The sequence below is a fragment of the Nansenia antarctica genome, assembly GCF_963989245.1.
Source record: "Nansenia antarctica genome assembly, chromosome: 10".
NCBI classification, from domain to species: domain Eukaryota; kingdom Metazoa; phylum Chordata; class Actinopteri; order Argentiniformes; family Microstomatidae; genus Nansenia; species Nansenia antarctica.
In genome coordinates this window covers 22,778,537-22,795,990 of record NC_137680.1, presented here as the reverse complement: position 1 = coordinate 22,795,990, position 17,454 = coordinate 22,778,537, and the positions used below count along the sequence as shown (strand labels likewise).

Below are 17,454 nucleotides of genomic sequence, written 5' to 3'. Positions count from 1 at the left end.
AAAAGGACTGTGAAAATATTAAAATAAAAGTGCATGTAACCGTTTGTTTGTTTTCATTAAAAGAGTCGTATTTTAGGTCCCAGGGCAGCAGGAGTCATTCATTTTGACGTTGTATTTTTAGCGCTACCTGTAGGAGTAAGCACTTCCTACTCTGCAAGCAGTCCTCTCTCTGCTTTCCCTCGCGTACATTCGAATGCGTGAAAATGTCTTTTTTATTTTTTTACGATGCCTCAGCCCGCTGTTTAATGTGACCAGGGTAAGCATGCTTACAGCCAATCAGAGTAGTTCTTTCATTCCGATAAGAGCTACTGATTGGCTCTTATCACTTTCAAGTTCACTTAACATTTCACCTCTCGCCCGGCAGAATAGCTTATGCCAGCTAGCTCAAACGATCTAAATAATAATAATCAATAAGGATAACTTGCTTGATTTTGTGAATATGGACATTACTGTCAGCGACCTAAAGGGATTTCGTAGACTGGACTGGACTGGAAAAACACAACTACTGGCTAAAGGCCGCCCGGCCGCCCGCTCACCGATGTTCACACCCAGAAAGGGAGAGTCGCTAGCAAGCCTGGTATGAGCGGTTTATATGATTCGCGAGGCTGGTGGCGATCTGTGCTTGTTTATATGGTTTGAGTACTTTGAGAGGGAGGGTTTGTGATGTGATGTCAAGTGCCTGTGTGACAAAGTGTGAAAAGAAAGTGTGTTGTGAGTTTACTATGGAGGATGGAAACGGTGTGTGTCTGTGTTGTGCATGTGTGCGTTTGCGATGTTGAAACTGGACTTGTAGATTTCAGCAGGCTGGCTACTTGAAAAGATCTTTGAACAATGAGCACCCCTGATATAGTCGAAACTGGCAACTGTTTTTTTTGTTTTTGGTAATCTGATCACAAAGTGACACTACAGTTTATTAGCGGGTTCTAGGGCATCAAAATTGCATTTCCTTGAAACTGCGTTCACTGATAGCGTGTATGTGTAATTATGTGTATTTCTATATCTTATGCTTACCCAATCTAAAAGCTCACGGCACGTGCCTGGTGTGTTGAGATAATATCAAACACACAATGTGTTCGACTGATGGAACACCGTATCATATAAATATACACACATATATAAATATAATATATATACACACACACATATATAAATATATAGTGTACACACACATACAGTGGGTTCGGAAAGTATTCAGACCCCCTTAAATCTTTCACTCTTTGTCATATTGCAGCCATTTGCTAAAATCAATTAATTTCATTTTTTTTCCTCGTTCATGCACACACAGCACCCAATATTGTCAGAAAAACACAGACTTGTAGACATTTTTGCAGATTTATTACAACATAAACACTGAAATATCACATGGCCATAAGTATTCAGACCCTTTGCTGTGACACTTGTATATTTAACTCAGGTGCTGTCCAATTCTTCTGATCATCCTTGAGATGGGCCTACACCTTCCTTGGAGTCCAGCTGTGCTTAAATATATGGATTGGACTTGATTGGGAAAAGCACACACCTGTCAATAGAAGACCTTACAGCTCACAGTGTAAAGTCAGAGCAAATGAGAATCATGAGGTCGAAGGAACTGACTGAAGAGCTGAGAGACAGAATTGTGGCAAGGCACAGATCTGGCCAAGGCGACAAAAAAATGTCTGTTGCACTTAAGGTTCCTAAGAGCACAGTGGCCTCCATAATCCTTAAATGGAAGAAGTTTGGGATGACCAGGACCAGGGCTCTACGCTAACCTTTTTCACTAGGAGCACATGTGCTCCTAAATGAAAAATGTTAGGGGCACACAAAGAAATTTAGGAGCACAGTGAAAAATGTAATTATAACACATTTTTATTAGTGATTTTGCAATTTTTGCACCAAAATCACACATTGGCCCATGCCTACAGCCCTACTAGACGCAGAGTTGATGGCATTGTATTATGGTAACTAGCTGTGTCAAGTTCTCCTGGTTAGCAGCATGTTCATTCATTCATCCATGTCATGCCTGTCAGCTAGCAGCTAGCAGCCCAGCCAGGCTTTAGGGCTAGGTCTGTCAGCTAGCAGCCCAGCCAGGCCATGCATAGGTCTGTCTCCATGCTGCCCACCTCCCTGCTGCTGGGTCAGGCTACATCAGTCACACACGGTGGCCAGACAACTCCACATCTAGGGGTATTAAACTACCCCACATCCAGATGACCAGTCCCCAGCCCCATGCTGCCCGGGTGGTGACATGTGGAGGTGGCCAGCCCAGCACGGTGCCTCTGCGGCGGCTAGCTGTAAGCACACCACCATCCCCGGGGGTCCCACCTCTCTGCCACACTCAAGTACAACATGTTGCATTTTCATGCCATTAGGCAACTTGCTTCCTAGGGTTTCCTAGGATTAGAGATGCATTTGGACTTCTGGAGTACCTCCACTACTTTCAATGGGTTCTGAAGGTCTGAGAGCTTTCTACTTTCTACCCTGGGTAGTTAACCCTGGTTGTAACCTTGGGTTCAAATCTGGAGTGTGTGGGACCAAATCTGTAGATGTGGTGAGCTAATGAAGCTAATGAAGCTTGAGATGAGAAAAGGGCGCTTGTCTCTTTAAGGCCCAGGAGGGAGTTAGCGATTAGCGATGTTAGCTTAGCGCCAGTTTAACAGAAGTAACTTCACTTTTAACATGACTTCCCGTGGTCGTAGCGGGCTGGCTGACGGCTTAAAATGTGGCCACACGGTTCGCGCAGATTTATTTTTAGAATAAAAAAAAATAAAAAAATAAATAAAAATAATTTAAAATCTGTACTCGCACGTGTGCTCGTGAATTTATTTCTCTAGTCGCACAGATGTATTTTTAGTCGCAAATGCGAGTGAAATGGTCGCACTGTAGAGCCCTGACCAGGACTCTTCCTCGAACTGGCCGTCCGGCCAAACTGAGCATCCGGGGGAGAAGAGCCTTGGTGAGAGAGGTAAAGAAGAACCCAAAGATCACTCTGGCTGAGCTCCAGAGATGCAGCGGGGAGATGGGACAAAGTTCTAGAAAGACAACCATCACTGCAGCCCTCCATCAGTCGGGGCTTTATGGCAGAGTGGCCCGACGGAAGCCTCTTCTCAGTGCAAAACACATGAAAGCCCCCATCGAGTTTGCCAAAAAACACCTGAAGGACTCCCAGACTCTGAGAAATAAAATTCTCTGGTCTGATGAGTCCAAAATCGAACTTTTTGGTCTTAATTCTAAGCGGTATGTGTGGACAACACCTGGCACTGCTCATCACCTGCCTAATACCATCCCTACAGTGAAGCATGGTGGTGGCAGCATCATGCTGTGGGGGTGTTTTTCAGCTGCAGGGACAGGACGACTGGTTGCAATTGAAGGAAAGATTAATGCAGCCAAGTACATTGATATCCTGGACAAAAACCTTTTCCAGAGTGTTCACGACCTCAGAATGGGCCGAAGGTTCACCTTCCAACAAGACAATGATCCCAAGCACACAGCTAAAATAACGAAGGAGTGGTTTCAGAACAACTCTGTGAATGTTCTTGAATGGCCGAGCCAGAGTCTTGACTTAAATCCAATTGAGCATCTCTGGAGAGACCTGAAGATGGCTGTCCACCAACGTTCACCATCCAACCTGACAGAACTGGAGAGGATCTGCAAGGAGGAATGGCAAAAGATCCCCAAATCCAGGTGTGAAAAACTTGTTGGATCATTCCCAAGAAGACTCATGGCTGTATTGGCTCAAAAAGGTGCTTCTACTCAATACTGAGCAAAGGGTCTGAATACTTATGGCCATGTGATATTTCAGTGTTTATTTTGTAATAAATCTGCAAAAATGTCTACAAGTCTGTGTTTTTCTGACAATATTGGGTGCTGTGTGTGCATGAACGAGGAAAGAAATGAAATTAATTGATTTTAGCAAATGGCTGCAATATGACAACAAATAGGGAGTAGACTTAGGGAATATCATTTAGGAAGGGGTGGGTTTTTAACTTGGCTCTAAAGGAGTCCAGAGTGGGGGCAAACTTGATGGCAGAAGGGAGCACGTTCCACAGGGTCGGTGCTATTCAGATTCAGATTCAGATAACGTTTATTGCCATTATGCTTGACACATATAGGAATTTGCTTTGGCATTACAGAAGGTGCATTTATGCTTTTTTTAGAACACAACAAACTGTAACACCATAGCAGCCATGGACGGCGCCATCTTGGATCACGTCACGTCAACGTACTCGCTATCACCGCAAAGGCCGCAAAGGCACGATCACCCTTCCTCTTGAGGTTGGTACGTGGGACCCTCAGGCTGAGTTGGGCGTCGGACCTGAGCCTGGGTCTGGGCCTTGAGGAGGTAGACTGGTCCAGGAGGTCCTTGATGTAGGGTGGGGCGAGACTGTTGAGAGCTTTAAAAACAAAGGTGCAGATTTTGAACTTCACTCTCTTCTTCACTGGGAGCCAGTGAAGGGATATGAGGACAGGGGAGATGTGGTCCCTCATTTTGGTGCCTGACACCAGCCTGGCAGCGGCATTTTGGACTAGCTGCAGGCGGTAGATGGTCTTATCAGGAAGTCCAGCATAGAGTGAGTTGCAGTAGTCGAGCCTAGATGAGATTAGCATGAGGACGACCCTCCTCAGGTCGCTGGGGGTGAGGAAGGACTTGATCTTGGCTATGATGCGTAGTTGGTAGAAACATGCCTTCACGACGGAGCTCACTTGTCTGTCAAGGTTAAGCTCAGAGTCAAAGATGACACCGAGGTTTATTTATTTATTTATTTTTCAGATTTTATCCCTTTTTCACCCAATTTGGTAGCCAATTTAACCCAACTTAGCATCCAATTATCCCCTGCCTATTGCATAGGATCCGCCGCACGACCCCGTGGCCGGCAGTCCCAGAAGAGGCCGCCAGGCAGACTAGGCTGACTGGCTCCTCGAGCCCAGTACCGTTATTCCGGCGCCCAGGGGGCGGTGTTGCGCGACGGATCCTAGTCCAGAAATACTCCTATACCGCCCTCGGAAGCGGCCGGCCAATATGCCGCTTCCCGTGTGCCTCGGCCATATCTGGATCTGGCGAGCCGGGATACGAACCCCGGCCCCGGTGGGCAGCATGCACTAGTGGCCAGTGCGTAGGGGACACCACCGCGGGGGACACCGAGGTTCTTGACATGTGGTCTGACAAGGGTGGACAGGCTTCCCATGTTGGTGCTGAGCTGAGTGATGGCGGTGGTGTTGCCGATGAGGAGGATTTCCCCCTTGCTCTCATTCAGCTGTAGGAAGCTCTGGGCCATCCACTCCTTCACATCGCGGAGGCAGTCCATCAGGCGCTTCAGATCGGCGGGGTCGTCAGTGTTGATTGACAGGTAGAGCTGGGTGTCGTCCGCATAGCAGTGGAATGAGATCTTGTAGCGTTGAGGGATTAGACATAGGGGGAGCATGTAGAGGGAGAACAAGATGGGACCGAGGATGGAGCCCTGAGGGACCCCACAGGTGAGGTTGGCTTGTCAGGAGCTGTCTGCTATGTGGACGGCGTGGGTTCTATTGCTGAGGTAGGACTTGAACCACGACAAAGCGGTGTTGGTGATGCCAACCTCCTGCTGGAGGCGATCGAGGAGGATGGCGTGGTCTATAGTGTCAAAAGCTGCGCTGAGGTCCAGGAGGACCAGGGCAGCACATTTCCTGGAGTCTGTGATGAGGAGGAGGTCGTTCCAAACCTTTAAAAGTGCCGACTCAGTGCTATGGCCAGGTCTGAAGCCAGACTGAAACTTCTCCAGGATGTTGTTCTGTTGGAGGTAGGGCCACAGCTGGCTGAGGACAGCCTTTTCCAGGAGCTTGGACACGACTGGGAGCTTGGAAATAGGTCTGTAGTTACTGGGGTTGGAGGGGTCCAGGTTGGGTTTCTTAATTAAGGAGAGGCTGGATATGATGCTGATTTAACAACAATTTGGAGTTGTGTGTGTGTGTGTGTGTGTGTCAGGTTGGGTACTACGACAGCAAAATGCTAATTTTCGTGTTTTTATTATTTTTATTATATTGTAGCCTATCGTCAGACGCGGAGCGCAGCGCAGGACAGCGCAACATTGACTCTCCTCAACAACCCGCTGGCTGACAGCAGCACGCAGCACGCAGCTCACCCCAACAACCCAGAATAACAACCTGAAACCCTTTGCTGCTTGGATGAACCAGGAAGAAGAAGAAGAAGAAGAAGAAGATGTTTGAGAGTTTCAGAGAGAAGCTTCAGACGGTGGGGCAGGACTTCACCTCTGGGTAGGCAGCTAACCTGCAACTAACTAACTAACCCTAACCTGCAACTAATTAGCCTCTTAGCTGTCTGCCTGCCTGCCTGTCTGTCTGTGTGTCTGTCTGTCTGTCTGTCTGTCTGTCTGTTTGTTTGTTTGTGTGTGTGTGTCTGTCTGTCTGTCTGTCTTGTAAATTGCTATTTAAACGCTGTCTTGTACGTATCAGCTCCTGTTAGCCGTTAGCTTTACTAGCTTTGGCTGCGTTCGCAAATTCGCTCTGAGAGCGGCGGAGCGCACACTGGGTACAACGTCATAAAGAGACCAAGTAATTTGATTGGACAAGAGGCATTCCATGAGTGCTGATCAGATTTCCAGAGCGAGTTTACGAACGCAGCCACAGTTATGAGTCTCAGCTGACCGTCATGTGATGGCGCTAGACGGACACATTCTGTTTCAAACCCACAATAACAATAATAATACATCATATTCATATACACAGTAATAATACATCATATTCTTATACACAGTAATAATATATATTAATCAATCATAATCATATATATAATCATATATGTGTACAGTTGTTAATGTGTCCTGTGTGTCACCGCAGCATCAAGACTCTGGGGGAATCTAAAGATGTGAAAATAAAGAAGAAACAGAGGTAAGTACCTCTAACCCAGGTAACCCTCTAACCCTAACCCAGGTAAGGACCAGGTTAGCCTCTAACCCTAACCCAGGTAAGGACAAGGTTAGGACAGACAGACAGACAGATAGGCAGACAGACAGACAGACAGACAGACAGGCAGGCAGACAGGCAAGCAGGCAGACAGACAGACAGACAGACAGGCAGGCAGACAGACAGACAGGCAGACATGTGGATGGACAGGCAGGCAGAAAGGCAGACAGAACAGGCAAGCAGACAGAGACAGGCAGACATGTGGACGGACAGGCAGACAGACAACCAAGGTTGGTACCTCTAACCCTAACCCAGGTAAGGACAAGGTTAGGACAGACAGATAGATAGGCAGACAGACAGACAGACAGGCAGGCAGGCAGACAGACAGACAGACAGGCAGGCAGGCAGGCAGGCAGACAGACAGATAGTTCACCTGTACCTGCTTATACAATATGAACCTGGTGTGTGTCTGTGGAGTCATGTGACCTGTATTTGTCTCTCAGACAGGAAGAGCATCTTCATCTTCATCTTCCTCACTTCTCTGCTGGAGTGGAGGTGCTCAGTCGGTGGGTGTTTGGACTAACCCTGACCCCTAACCCTAGGAACTAGAGAATAACCCTAACCCTAGGAACTAGAGACTAAGAACTAGAAACTAGAGACTAAGAACTAGAGACTAAGAACTAGAAATTAGAGACTAAGAACTAGAGACTAAGAACTAGAGACTAAGAACTAGAGACTGAGAACTAGAGACTAAGAACTAGAGACTAAGAACTAGAGACTAGGGGTTGACTTATACAGAATGATGTCAGCGGAAGATATGCAACCTGATTGGTTGGTTCCACGTGTTGCAGGTATGAAGACGCCTGGGTGACTCTCCACAGGAGGGCGAAAGAGAGCGCCAAGGCTGGAGAGGTAAACACTATCCTAAATGTCGTTGTATGGTACCTGTACTGTATTAATGACAATAAAGACCATTCATTCATCATTCATTCATATGACCCCTAGCCCTGACCCCTAACCCTAGCCCTGACCCCTGACCCTAGCCCTGACCCCTAACCCTGACCCTATCCCTGACCCCTAACCCTAGCCCTGACCCTGATCCTAGCCCTGACCCTGACCCCCAACCCTACCCTGACCCCCAACCCTACCCTGACCCCTGACCCTACTCTGCATCCAAAGCCATAGAGGTACGAAACCACCAGTTTAACCCTCTCTCCCCCTCTCTCCCCCTCCCTCCCTCCCCCTCCCTCCTTCCCCCCCCCCCCCCCCCCCCCCCCCCTCAGACGGTGGATGGGGAGGTGGTGATGCTGACAGCTCATTGGGCGAGGAGGAGAGCAGCGTTGTCGGACCTGCAGGAGCAGCTGCAGCAGTTACCCTCCTTCCTGAACGACCTGCAGACCATCACCACCCGCATCGGTACTCTGCCTTCTACTACTCTGGTCTGTTAACCTCACTCTGCCTTCTACTAGTCTGGTCTGTTACCCTCACTCTGCCTTCTACTACTCTGGTCTGTTAACCCTCACTCTGCCTTCTACTGCTCTGGTCTGTTAACCTCACTCTGCCTTCTACTACTCTGGTCTGTTAACCCAAACTCTGCCTTCTACTAGTCTGTATTCTACCAGTCTGTGTTCTACTAGTCTGATCTACTAGTGTGTGTTCTACTAGTCTGGTCTACTAGTGTGTGTTCTACTAGTCTGGTCTACTAGTCTGTGTTCTACTAGTCTGTGTTCTACTAGTCTGGTCTACTAGTGTGTGTTCTACTAGTCTGGTCTACTAGTCTGGTCTACTAGTCTGTGTTCTACTAGTCTGGTCTACTAGTGTGTGTTCTACTAGTCTGGTCTACTAGTGTGTGTTCTACTAGTCTGTGTTCTACTAGTCTGGTCTACTAGTCTGGTCTACTAGTGTGTGTTCTACTAGTCTGGTCTACTAGTCTGTGTTCTACTAGTCTGTGTTCTACTAGTCTGGTCTACTAGTGTGTGGTATCAGTGCTGAGGTGCTGTGATGCTGTGTGGCCACTAGAGGGCAGATAATCTTAGAAGGAATGACATGTTAGCTTACTGTGTCTAGCCTGGTCAATGTTGTTAGAGTTATAGTTAGTTAAGGTTAGAGTTAGTTAGGGTTAGATTTAGTTAATGTTAGAGTTAGTTAGGGTTAGATTTAGTTAAGGTTAGAGTTAGTTAGAGTTAGAGTTAGTCAGGGTTAGAGTTAGTTAAGGTTAGAGTTAGTTAGAGTTATAGTTAGTCAGGGTTAGAGTTAGTTAAGGTTAGTTAGACTTATAGTTAGTTAGAGTTATAGTTAGTTAGAGTTAGTTAGGGTTAGTTAGGCTTATAGTTAGTTAGGGTTAGTTATATTTAGGGTTAGTTAGGGTTAGGGTTAGTTATATTTAGGGTTAGTTAGGCTTATAGTTAGTTAGGGTTAGTTAGAGTTATAGTTAGTTAGGGTTAGAGTTAGTTATAGTTAGGGTTAGGGTTAAGGTTAGTTATAGTTAGTTAGGGTTATAGTTAGTTATAGTTAGGGTTAAGGTTAGTTATAGTTATAGTTGGGGTTAGTTATAGTTAGGGTTAAGGATAGTTATAGTTAGTTAGGGTTAGTTAGGGTTAGTTAGAGTTAGTTAGGGTTAGTTATAGTTAGTTAGGGTTAAGGTTAGTTAGAGTTAGGGTTAGATATAGTTAGGGGTAGTTATGGTTAGTTAGGGTTAGTTATAGTTATAGTTATAGTTAGTTAGGGTTAGTTATAGTTAGGGTTAGCGTCCCTGGCTAACAGGCGTGTCCTCCTAGCCCACCTGGAGGGAGACTTTGAGGAGATGGAGAGCCGGCTGGCGTACCTGGAGAACCTGTGTGGCCAGAGTGACCAACTCAGCCTCCAACACCACCAGCTGCTGCAGCTGGAGAACTACAGGAGGAAGAAGAGGTAGGAACTACAACTCCCAGACTCCCTCACCCTCTAAACTACAACACCCAGACTCCCTCACCCTCTAAACTACAACACCCAGACACCCTAACTAACCCTAACCCTCTAGTCCAGTGTTGTGTTGCTAGTTAACCAACTCCTTGTCGTCTCCACAGGAAAGACCTGGAGGCATTTAAAGGTACAGAATCTCCTCTCCTCTCCTCTCCTCTCCTCTCCTCTCCTCTCCTCTCCTCTCCTCTCCTCTCCTCTCCTCCCCTCCCCTCCCCTCCCCTCCCCTCCCCTCTCCTCCCCTCCCCTCCCCTCTCCTCTCCTCTCCTCCCCTCCCCTCCCCTCCCCTCTCCTCTCCTCTCCTCAGTATGTGGTGAGGGTGGGGTCACTACAGCTCAGTGTCGAAGCGTTGTTGTGTGTGTGTGTGTGTGTGTGTGTGTGTGTGTGTAGGGGAGCTGGACTCCCAGCATGCCTTGCAGGTGCAGCAGGAGGAGCAGGTCCAGGTTCAGCAGCTGAAGGAGAGACAGAGGTTCTATGAGGAGGCCTTCCGCCAGGACATGGACCACTACCTGTCCTCTACCCTGACCCCCGACCCTGACCCTGACCCTGACCTCAACCTGCACACACACGGTTAGTCCTCTACCCTGACCCTGACCCCGACCCTACATAACATGTACTTACCTGACCCTAAGATCCGATCCATTTTCGACTTGGGTCCCTTGGAAGACTCGGAGGTGGAGGGGTTGAATGAAACATGGATTGACAGTCCAGCTGACATTAAGGAAAAAAGAAGGGTAGAGGTGTGTTCAATAATGTGGTTGTGAGAGAATCAGACATCCCTAGCCTAATCCCAATGTCAAGCAGTGGCAGAGAAACAGTATCTGCAGAGGTGGGGGCTGATCTGACAGTGGGGAGGGGAACTGTCAGCTCGGTGGTGGGAAGGATACCTACTCGCCATCCAAATACTTTCCAGAAGGCAGTGGCTTGGTCTCTAGAAATCCGCAAACCAATTATTATGATGGGGGACTCAAATCTTTCCAGGATTCCAGAATACAATCATACACACATGCAGGTGGACAGCTTCTCAGGTGCCAACATTTTCCATCTAAAGTGCATCCTGGATAAGTTGGATCCATCTCCCACAGTCCAAAAAGTGGTGTTTTCAGTCGGGTTGAACAACTGTCTAGGCAGGGGTCGGCAACCTTAAATGTTGAAAGAGCCATATTGGACCAAAAAACTAAAAAACAAATCTGTCTGGAGCCTTATAATGAAGGCAACATGCTGTAAGTGTCTATATAAGCTATATTAGCCTACTATCTACTAAGTAGGCTACAAATACATAAGCCTTAGCACATATGCATACAACCGAATGCAAACGTATTGTGCTTTACAAAAGTGAAACACTAGGATAGCGTAAAGGGGGTCTGGGGGGTTCCCCCCCCCATTTTTTTTTTTTAACAGAGTAGATGCAATTTCGTGTATTCTGGTGCCTTTTAACAGGTGGGTTGATACTTTTATCTGGCTATACTAGCCTGATAAAAAATATGGATAAGTTTGTAATTTCATCCGGAGGAAGTGAGCAAACCAAGAGATCGTCAGCCAAAAAATAGACAAATCGACAGACTGTAGACTCCAGTACCAAATGAAAACTAGCCTCCCTCGTCCTCTTTTCACTCAGACCCACAGGAACGCCGGCGCTCCCAAATATCATACCTTCTTTAGAAGTTCATAATTCTGAAACGGTTTGAGCTAAAGACAAGCCGCTTTTTGCATTTAAAAGTAGGCAAATAGCGCTCACTGGGAAGCTCCCGTTCATCGATGTGCGTCGCCGATGTCTGTATATAAATCAAGTTGTAGACAATGTGGATAGTTTCTTGCTTTGCCTGCCGCAGTACTTCGTCAATCCCTGTGGATATAGGTCTACTCTTGAAAAACACCTGTCACATCCAGTCTCATGTTGGGTCCAGTCAAAATGTATAATACTAGTCATGTGCCAACATATCCGAATCCTATTGGCCCTCGTACAACGTAAGCAGGGAGTTGTAGTTCAATGAGAGAGACCGCGGCAATGTAAAAAATAAATAATCTTTGTTAATTTCCATTTGTGGTCAAAGCCACAGGGAGCCACTGAAGATGGGCAAAAGAGCCGCATGCGGCTCCGGAGCCGCGGGTTGCCGACCCCTGGTCTAGGGGGAAACAAGATGACTACCATCCAGAAGCAATTTGGGGCCCTCATAGCAACTGCCAAAAGGATTTTCCCACAAGCAGAATTCTTTGTACCCTTGATACAATTTTCGACAAAACTCGAACCTGAGATACAGTCCCTTCTGAAACAGACTAACAACCTGCTGGAGTTGAATTATAGGGTATTGACAGGGATTGAGGACTTTGAGGTGATGCCAAAGGACCCGGTCCATTGGACACCTAGAACAGGGGAGAAAGTACTAGAATCATGGATGAAACAATTAAACTAAAAGTGGGTCACCGATAATACTCACCCCCAGCCAATCTAACATTTTAAATGTATCACTTACTTTTAATCTCTCTGAACCTGAGAAAAAGCTGCTGGAAAAGGGCCTCTTTTTTATTCCTACTCCACTGGCGGTGGATAAACAAGATTTGCAGAGGGACCTCCACCGATGACCCGTGAGCCATTTATCAGTCCCTCATCTTGGGAGCCTGAATGGGAGTCGGTTGGGGACCCCATTCGAAAACTCATTAGGCAGGACATCCGGGGTCTTGAAAGGGTTCCAATAAAAAGAGAAAAGAAGCAGAATCTGTTGGAGGAAGAGAGAAGAGCATTAAAACAATTAAAAATGAATCGAGATATTGTAATTAAACCTGCTGATAAGGGATCTAAAATAATAATCATGGATAGAAATCAATATCTAACAGAAGCTAACAGACAACTAAACGATTGTAGACACTACTTACCTTTAACCACTTCACTGCAGCTGGAGACGCAGACGAAGATCCGGGGCATTGTACAAAACCTGTGGGAGAAAAAGGTGATTAGTGCTAAACAAAAATACTATCTGTTTGGTGAGGACCCTCCACGCCCCAGAAAATGTTATCTTCTACCGAAGATCCATAAAGATCCTGAGACGTGGACGGTTCCTCACCGAATCCCCCCTGGCAGACCGATTGTTTCGGGCTGCGGGAGTGAATCCTATCGTATAGCAGAATATATTGATTTCTATCTCAATCCTCTGTCACAATTACATGACAGCTATATAAAAGATACCTACAAATTTGTTGGAAAATTAAAACAATTACATATCTTACCTGGTGCAATGCTCTTCTCGATAGATATAGATGCCCTCTACACTAACATTAAGACAGAACTTGGCCTACGGGCAGTCAGAGACATCTTTGTTAAATATCCAGACCCCGCCAGACCAGATGAGGCCCTCCTTACACTCTTAGAATTAGGCCTGACTAGGAATGACTTCGAGTTCAATTCAAAGCATTTTTTGCAGGTACACGGGACGGCAATGGGGAAGAAGTTCGCTCCTGCCTATGCAAACATCTACCGTATATGGCAGACTGGGAGCGAACTGTCTTCCCCAAATGCCCAAAGAAACCAACGGGGTATACCCGGTACTTGGATGACATCTTTGGAATATGGAACCATACGGAACAAGAGTTCAGAGAATTTATTGATATCCTGAACTCACACCATACTTCAATTTCTGTGAAATACAATCTGCAAAAAGAAAAGATTGAATTTTTAGACACAGAGGTTTTTATTATGGGGGGGGAGGAGGGGGGAGGGAGGTTGGGGACAAGGGTCTACTTCAAGCCAACGGACACACACGCACTCTTACACAAAGAGAGTTATCATCCTAAACATACGTTTAGAGGAATCATTAAATCCCAATTAATAAGATTCAAAAGGATTTGTACAGTGGAGGAGGATGAGGAGACTGCAACAAAAACCTTATTTGGAGCCCTTAGATCCAGAGGATATGGGAGGACCTTCCTCCGTAGATCTGAAGTAAAATATGGCGTTGGATTGAAGAATGGACCTAGAGGGAGAAACAAGAGTAACGACAAGATTGTCCCTTTTGTTTCCACCTTTTCCCCGACCTCTCTGACCCTTAACACCATGGTGAAGAGGAATTTTAATACATTACAGGAAGTGGTTGAGCCAATGGCCAATTTTAACATCATAGCAGCTTTTAAAAGGAACAGGAATCTCGGAGATATGTGTGGTGGCCTGGGAAAACCCTTCACATGGTGGCATTTTGACATTTTCATTTTTTATATTTCCATAAATTAGAAGTTCTCAGCTATTCATAACTGGTTGAATGACTGAGATAGCCCTTTATTTTAAAAAGTTATGAGCATTTTAATGTATCATGTCAAAAAAAGTGAAAGGTCATTACTACCCCTTTCTCCTCCGAGTCGGGGGAGGAGCCTATGCAGATCGGCCGGTCTCGTTTGTCTGCTTGTGATGCGGTGTTAGTCTGCTCGCCTCGTCGGTATGCGAGGGACAGATCCATTTGTGTGTCTTCTAGTTAAGATGTTATTACTTTATGCTTATTGTGAGCATCAGTAAACTGGCAATAGGCCCCGCGGTGGTGTAGCGGTCTACGCACTGGCCACTAGTGCATGCTGCCCACCGGGGCCGGGGTTCGTATCCCGGCTCGCCAGATCCAGATATGGCCGAGGCACACGGGAAGCGGCATATTGGCCGGCCGCTTCCGAGGGCGGTATAGGAGTATTTCTGGACTAGGATCCGTCGCGCAACACCGCCCCCTGGGCGCCGGAATAACGGTACTGGGCTCGAGGAGCCAGTCAGCCTAGTCTGCCTGGCGGCCTCTTCTGGGACTGCCGGCCACGGGGTCGTGCGGCGGATCCTATGCAATAGGCAGGGGATAATTGGATGCTAAGTTGGGTTAAATTGGCTACCAAATTGGGTGAAAAAGGGATAAAATCTGAAAAACAAATTTATAAAAAAAAAAAGTAAACTGGCAATAACACAGGTGGAAGTATCGTCTCTCCTTTCGCTCATGTGTGCGTGCGTTGCTTAACTGAGAATGAGACACGTTCAACATGACGTTGTTTCTCTAGCAAACTACCCACCACAAAAACATAAAAATAAGTACTTTCTCTTTTGTTTTCTTAAAATGTTTATTCACCATAATGTAGTATGGAGTTCAAAGTACTAGAATACCACATAATATCAAAATCGCCAAAATCGCGATTTCCATCTATTTTTGCTCTTTGCCACAAACGAACGCCAGCGACATCCGACGGGTTTTCCCAGGCCACCACACATATACTGGTGCACGCATCATTGAGCAGAAAGAAGGAACGGGGGATCGACAGATACTATAGAGGGGTGAAGTTTATCAGGAACATTCATACAAACCTGGGTGCCCCAGTATTACAGTCCATGGGGCTTGAATCGTCTAACCTAGTGTATGTTATTGAGTGCAAAACTTGTAATAAGTTATATGTTGGGGAAACCAAAAATAGTCTAAAAGAAAGACTCAAACAACATATATACACAATTACTAAAACTGATAAATCTACAACATTGTATAATCACCTTAGGCAACATGGCAGCGATAACTTCTCCATCTCGGGTCTGGAATCCGCTACCTATTGGACAAAAAAAACAGACTGAGAAAACAACCTTTCCAAGTGGACTAAACGAGGTATAGAAAGGAGAAGAAAAATCAGAAAAAATTACTACAAAAACGTACCTATTGTACTTACCTGAACCCGGAGACCCAAGGGTCGGGGATGGGAGAAGGAAGGAGAAAAAAAGACAAATGACAAAGGCCTAAAGTAAAAAATATAGAGGAGAAAGGATGCCCTTTTCTTTGTGTGCCCGAGCACTTTCACTGCCATTGGCAGTTGTAATCTAAGTTCCCCTTACCTAACCCTGACGTCGACCTGCACACACACGGTTAGTCCTCTACCCTGACCCCGACCCCAACCCCGACCCCTAACTGACCCTGTGTTGTGTTTACCCCACAGAGCCAGTGAGCAGCCAGGCCTCGGGGCCCGGGGGGGGCGGGGCCAGGGCTGGGGGGGGGCAGGACGCTCTGGAGCAGATGGACGTGACCGACGTCTTAGACCACGAGGCCCTCGACGTGTTCCTCAACTCTGATGACGTCATCAACTCTGATGACATCAGCATCGCCTCATCCCTCACCTCAGGTCAGGTCTGATGACATCATCATGGCTCGCCTCAGGTCAGGTCTGATGACATCATCATGGCTCGCCTCAGGTCAGCTGACGGTGTTCAGAGCTGTGTGGCGGGTCTGCAGAGTTAATACACAACACTGACTACAGCAGGATTAGAGGAGGATTAGAGCAGGATTAGAGGAGGATTAGAGGAGGATTAGAGCAGGATTAGAGCAGGATTAGAGCAGGATTAGATTCAGATTCAGATTCAGATTCAGTTTATTGCCACTATGCATTACACATAGGAATTTGCTTCGTCACCACAGCAAGTGCGTTTATACTTTTTTTCACATGTCAAAAAACAGGACAACACAACAACAACAACACAGGACAGACAACAGTGCATTGGATAGTGCAGTATAAAGTGCAGTGCAGAGTTTTTACAGTGAGTCCAGTTCAGTCCTGGGCAGACTTGGGGGCGGGGGGGAGGGGGAAGCCAGAGTCATTTATCAGCCTGGCGGCTGAGGGGTAGAAGCTGAGCCTGTGGCGGGCCTTCAGTGCCTTAGGCAGCCGCAACCTTCTTCCAGAGGGAAGCAGGGTGAGGAGGCCGTGGCTGGGGTGGAAGGGGTCTGCCATGATCTTCAGAGCAGGATTAGAGGAGGATTACAGCAGGATTACAGCAGGATTAGAGCAGGATTAGTCACTAGTCTGATCACTGAATGATGGGAGTTATTAAACATATCTAATATAATTATAATATAGGTATAATTCACAAAAACATAAAGAAATCATCTGCCAATAGTTATTTATGTAAAATGTAATTTAATATATCTGTCACCAGTTTTTAAACTGACCCCAGGACAGCCACCACACCAGTGTTTAAACTGACCCCAGGCCACGCCTCCTCATGCAGGTCCAGATCCTGACTGGTCATGGGAGACGTCCCTGCAGCTTCCCAGCCAATCAGAGTCCAGAGCCAAGCTGTCGTCCACCTGCAGCGACTCCATCAATCAGGACACAGAGGGGCAGGAGGAGGACGTCAGTGACGGACCTCTGATCCAATCAGATGAGGAGGAGGTGCAGGCCGACACGCTGGGGGCGGAGCTGAAGAACTCTGACGACAGCGACTCCACAGCCCCACTGACTCCTCCCCCTATGCTGACTCCTCCCCTTCCCTATCCTGACTCCTCCCCCTCCCCTCCCCCTCCCCCTTCTCTATCCTGACTCCTCCCCCTATCCTGACTCCTCCCCCTTCTCTATCCTGACTCCTCCCCTTCCTCTATCCTGACTCCTCCCCCTACTCTCCAGACCCCTCCCCCTATCCTGACTCCTCCCCCTACTCTCCTGACTCCTCCTCCTCCTCTATCCTGACTCCTTCCCTACTCTATCCTGACCCTTCCCCCTCCTCTATCATGACTCCTCCCCTTATCCTGACTCCTCCCCCTCCTCTATCCTGACTCCTCCCCCTCCCGCATCCCTTTAAAGAAATCAAGTGTTCTTTTTAAATAATCTATTCTACAGTATTCTATTCCCCCCTTC

General features: G+C 46.9%; 1 protein-coding gene across 1 annotated transcript; it reads left to right on the top strand.

Annotated features, from left to right (window-relative positions):
- Positions 1-6,104: 6,104 nt before the first annotated feature.
- On the top strand, positions 6,105-17,454 carry dtnbp1a (dystrobrevin binding protein 1a). The gene is made up of 10 exons (XM_080540842.1): positions 6,105-6,228; positions 6,811-6,861; positions 7,380-7,442; positions 7,728-7,788; positions 8,160-8,292; positions 9,654-9,786; positions 9,942-9,964; positions 10,225-10,404; positions 15,766-15,948; positions 16,829-17,454. Exons 1-10 carry the CDS (start codon positions 6,173-6,175, stop codon positions 17,137-17,139), a joined length of 1,194 nt encoding a protein of 397 aa, XP_080396968.1. The 5' UTR covers positions 6,105-6,172; the 3' UTR covers positions 17,140-17,454.

Coding starts and splice junctions, on each gene's coding strand:
- dtnbp1a (XM_080540842.1), top strand. CDS start 6,173: ATGTTTGAGAGTTTCAGAGAGAAGCTTCAGACGGTGGGGCAGGACTTC. Junction 9,965..10,224: donor AGACCTGGAGGCATTTAAAG/GTACAGAATCTC, acceptor GTGTGTGTGTAG/GGGAGCTGGACTCCCAGCAT. Junction 15,949..16,828: donor CGCCTCATCCCTCACCTCAG/GTCAGGTCTGAT, acceptor CTCCTCATGCAG/GTCCAGATCCTGACTGGTCA.